This window comes from Anopheles merus, chromosome 2L (genome assembly GCF_017562075.2).
Source record: "Anopheles merus strain MAF chromosome 2L, AmerM5.1, whole genome shotgun sequence".
Taxonomy (NCBI): domain Eukaryota; kingdom Metazoa; phylum Arthropoda; class Insecta; order Diptera; family Culicidae; genus Anopheles; species Anopheles merus.
Window position 1 is genome coordinate 11016619 of NC_054083.1, and position 4395 is coordinate 11021013.

The window sequence follows — 4395 nt, forward strand, 5'->3', positions numbered from 1 at the left end:
TTTGGAGCAATCTACTCAATCTATTGACACGCGCTCGGTCGTATGTTTACGCAATCACGTCTATTGACATTTGGTGGTTATTTATGTTCTTTTCTGTACTTTTGGAAAGGTCAAACTGAACCGCACGCACGTTTAGTGGTGCTCTATTACCAACTTTATCCAGTCGCTGGAAGATAGTACACATTTCTATTAAAAAAGTAAAAACAAAATAAATAAGCAACATATTTTTCACTAACCATACAAAACAATTTGTTAGGCCTAATGGAGTAGATGGGGAAATTTAGTGAGTGAAGCTATATGGTTAGTATACTATACTTTGCCTATTGGCATACAGTATATTTTGATCACTGTTCGTCTATAACGGCACTATTCTAGACTAAACAATTAATCTCCTCGAACAAAATGGAATGCATCATGCAATGCTTGATTGAAATTGATAGCTATTATCAGTGGATCACACCAAGAGTAATAAAAAAAGCTTTGGCAAAAATATAATAAATATTACATCTTTTTGTCAGTGTGGTGCTATGTAAAATGTTTCATGGATTTTATTTATTTTAGGAACAAAATAAAATCCATTCACACACGACTCACTGTAATTACCTGAATTTGCGATCTTTAATTTAACGATTTAAACGCACACAAGACATATAATTTCTCAATTTACTGTTTACCGGTAAATACGTGTATCGCACACAAATACTACTGTATGTTACACTTGAAAATTAAATGATGTCATACATGATAAGCGTTACGATCAAGCACCGTACCATTCAATACACGGCACTATAATTAGTCATGCCCTGTCAGTAGGTTGTTGCAGAGTCCACGGAAGAGATATTTTACACTGCAAAACCATGAACGCATCAACACTCTCTACCGCTTTCGATGAGGTGGACAACAATACCCGGGTTTTGTAAGTTACTTCGAAACTTCAATTTATAATTTTAAGCTTATCATTGTATCATGTTTTAGATCACTAGTAGCAAGCGTTCCAGAAACCATCTCTTCTTCAATGATTCATGAGTTAGAACCTGTTGACGACGCTCATTACAATATGAGCCATAACCGGCGTGGTGTGGCAGCAGTTTTTAATCATCGGAAATTTCTCCATGCCTCCGAACGCAAAGGAACCGATGCGGATTGTGACAATATTAGACAGGTGCTGATCCATTTACAGTTTGAGGTGCGTGTGTACGATGATTTAACGAAAAAAGATATAAAACAAGTGCTCGACGATTTGGCAGAAGAGGATCACAAGAATAGTGACTGTTTGCTCGTGGTGATTATGACACACGGAGATGATGATGTTTTGCATGCAAAAGATGGCACTTTCAATGTAGATCGACTTTGGGAAAATTTTATCGGAGATTCGTGCCCCTCTTTACTCGGCAAACCAAAACTGTTTTTCATACAAGCTTGTCGAGGTAGCAGCTTTGACACGGGCGTTCATTTTAGCCAATGTATTAAACAGGTTGCTAAAACCGTTGTTCCCTGCACAATGCAAGAACTACCACAGCCGACCATAGGTCGCGGGTGTCCTAAGTCATCGATACAGTATGCTATTCCATCAATGGCCGATCTGCTGGTTATGTACTCCACCTATAAAGGCCATTACGCGTGGCGCAATCCTAGCACCGGTTCTTGGTTTATTCGGGCGCTGTGTGATGAGCTGCGGGAGCATGGAAATAGCAAGGAGTTGCTACAGCTATTGACATCTGTATCGCGCAGAGTAGCGTATGAATTCCAATCCAACGTACCCAATAACAGCCAAATAGACTGTCAGAAGCAAATGCCTTGCATTGTTTCGATGCTTACCCGACGAATTTATTTTTCAAAAAAATGAGACTTTTGTTTTTATCTCGATACGATACGATGGATGTTTAATCAATCAAATGTGTTTTAACATTACTTTAAGCTAGGAAAAATCTAGTAGTAATAGTTATAAAATTATAAAAACCGTTATAAAAAACCGTACAAACTTACAAATACACTTTATTCATCCATATTGGCCGTGAATTGTCTCTTGTGTTTCATTTTCAAAAAATTAAATTTGTAGCAGTCCCGGCATTGAGTTACAGACAAAGTTTTCGTTTAATGCACATATTTGCTAGAATCTCAAAACAAATGCAACAATAATGTTTATCTTGTTAACTTTAAAGGAAAATAAACCAGCTTTGTAAGCATCGACACAATGGACGGCATTTGTTTCATTGCATCCATTCTGCCCTTGCTCGGCACGTTTGACTGATAATCATAAGCTACTCTTCGCGAAACGGCCGTCAACAGCTGCAACAATTCCATGCGCTTCCAATTCGTTTCCAATTCCACGCATAGTGCCTGTATAAACCAAGATCCTCCCCTGGGGCTTCTCCATGACACATGGCCCTTATATGATGAGTACATCACCAACAAATCGGCCGTAGTCGGAATGACATACTTGTGCGATGAGAAATGGTCACTATCCAAATCGCGACAGCCCAGCTTCACCCCTTTATCGAATGTGCTTCCACGGCAGGCTTGGACGAAAAACAGCTTCGGCTTGCCAAGTAGCGTAGTGCATGCGTTGCCCATAAAACTCTCCCATAATTTGTCTACACTGTAAGGACCATCGTACGCATACAAAACGTCATCGTCTCCATGGGTCATTACCATTACTAATAAACAATCGCAATCGGAGTGATCCTCACTGGCAAGATCAAGCAACACGCAGAAAAGCTCATCACGACCAAGATCATTGTAGACACGAACGTCAAACTGCATACTGGTTAAGACCGCTGTTGCTGCATCACGATCCCTGTTTGTACCTTCGCGTTTGCTCATCAACTCGAAATTCTCATGGTTTAAAACAATTGCCATACCACGTCGCCGATGGTTTGTGTCATACTCTTCTTCTTGTAGCGCTTCTTGTGCATTCTGGGAACGTTGTCTTGATGCAATCTGGTCGGTTTGTGCTATCGAACTTATGAAAAAAAAATGTATTAATTCATTATGTGGTTCGTTTCAGTTGGTTCGTTTTATAAGAATATTATGAAATTATTACTTGTTAAAGCTACTCACGGTATATTTCCATCGGAAAATTTGTTATCCGGAGTGGGCTCAGGCGGTAAATCGTCCATTAAATTGCAGCTGCGTTACAAACTGCTACGTTGACGAGTTCTATCCTAATGGGTGGCCTATCGTTTCAGGTGTACTCGAGATACCAAGCATATTATAGAGTCTTATCAGTCCTTGATCAAATAAAAATATAACCAGTATACGCCCTAATAGAATGTTCATTTTTACCTGCCGTTTACCTTATCAATATATGATCCCATAAGTGTTAACGTTTGTATACGCTGATGATGTCACACTATGGCAAGTTTAGAATATTTTATAAAAATGAACATTTCTATTACATAATTTATAGTCTTTTCCTTATTTATTGGCACTACAACCTTATTACTGAATTTTTCTGAATGGGGTAGTCTCTCCTGGCATTTGTAGCATGTTTAGAGATAATCAGAATACATTTCAAGAACAACAATTGATGCAGCTTTCATCATAGAGCAACTTAGAAAACCATGGAATGCTCCGGTTAAAATACCGTTATGAATCAAATTACGGACAGCTTCAAATTCCATTCCAAATCCAAACATTCAGCATGTTTTTATTCAACTTCTTTATATACAGCTCTGGCTATATCACTTTTTAATGTTACATGATTGCCTTGATGTTCTAGAATATATCAAAAATTTGTCTGGCCCCTAGTAGGCCTTGATATCAGTAAGGGCTTGGTACTTGTTCCGACACAGCATATTGCAACGCATTGCGTGACGCAAGCCGGTATCTGTTCGCTTCATTGAAACACATAGGAATCCATTGTGGAGATAGTTATCTACGTAAAAACAATAATATTTTTTCATAATGTGCTCTGAATTTCATTAAATCATGTATTTAATGAAGTCCGGAATTCGAGCCAATATTTGTTATCTTGTTTTTAATTCCGGTTTTTTGCCTTAGTAAATTCTGATAAACTGTATAAAAATATGTTCTTAGACGGTAATAATAACACGAATAACATGAAAACAATGATATTGAAAGATGAATTTGCAAATGCATAGATGGTCGTATGGAAAAGCTCGTCAATTCGCATGTGTGTGTGTGTGTGTGTGTGTGTGTGTGTGTGTGTGTGTGTGTGGTGTGTGTGTGTGTGTGTGTGTGTGTGTGTGTGTGTGTGTGTGTGTGTGTGTGTGTGTGTGTGTGTGTGTGTGTGTGTGTGGCTGTGAGTGTGTGTGTGTGTGGCTGTGAGTGTGTGGTTGTGTATGTGAGTGTGTGTGAATGTGAAGATTTTTGAAGAATTGTTTAACCTTTAAGTTGGCAACCGGATACCCGGGTATTTTTTTCAACTTCGAA

The 4395-nt window shown here is 38.6% G+C and overlaps 2 protein-coding genes across 4 annotated transcripts; one reads left to right on the forward strand and one right to left on the reverse strand.

The window, feature by feature from the left end:
* Window positions 1-808: 808 nt before the first annotated feature.
* Window positions 809-1934, forward strand: LOC121594437 (caspase-1-like). Of its 3 annotated transcripts, none has more exons than XM_041917679.1 (2): window positions 809-916; window positions 976-1934. In XM_041917679.1, exons 1-2 carry the CDS (start codon window positions 858-860, stop codon window positions 1844-1846), a joined length of 930 nt encoding a protein of 309 aa, XP_041773613.1. In that variant the 5' UTR covers window positions 809-857; the 3' UTR covers window positions 1847-1934. The 3 variants fall into 3 exon arrangements, with proteins under 3 accessions (XP_041773613.1, XP_041773616.1, XP_041773615.1); XM_041917682.1 differs by having other exon boundaries at window positions 827-916; window positions 987-1934; XM_041917681.1 differs by having other exon boundaries at window positions 840-916; window positions 984-1934.
* An 18-nt stretch (window positions 1935-1952) lies between these two features.
* Window positions 1953-3366, reverse strand: LOC121594438 (caspase-like). Its single transcript, XM_041917683.1, has 2 exons — window positions 3061-3366; window positions 1953-2962 (listed from the first exon to the last, which is right to left on the reverse strand). Exons 1-2 carry the CDS (start codon window positions 3117-3119, stop codon window positions 2143-2145), a joined length of 879 nt encoding a protein of 292 aa, XP_041773617.1. The 5' UTR covers window positions 3120-3366; the 3' UTR covers window positions 1953-2142.
* Between the last annotated feature and the right edge of the window lie 1029 nt (window positions 3367-4395).

Coding starts and splice junctions, on each gene's coding strand:
- LOC121594437 (XM_041917679.1), top strand. CDS start 858: ATGAACGCATCAACACTCTCTACCGCTTTCGATGAGGTGGACAACAAT. Junction 917..975: donor GACAACAATACCCGGGTTTT/GTAAGTTACTTC, acceptor ATCATGTTTTAG/ATCACTAGTAGCAAGCGTTC.
- LOC121594438 (XM_041917683.1), bottom strand. CDS start 3,119: ATGGACGATTTACCGCCTGAGCCCACTCCGGATAACAAATTTTCCGAT. Junction 2,963..3,060: donor TTTTCCGATGGAAATATACC/GTGAGTAGCTTT, acceptor TTTTTTCATAAG/TTCGATAGCACAAACCGACC.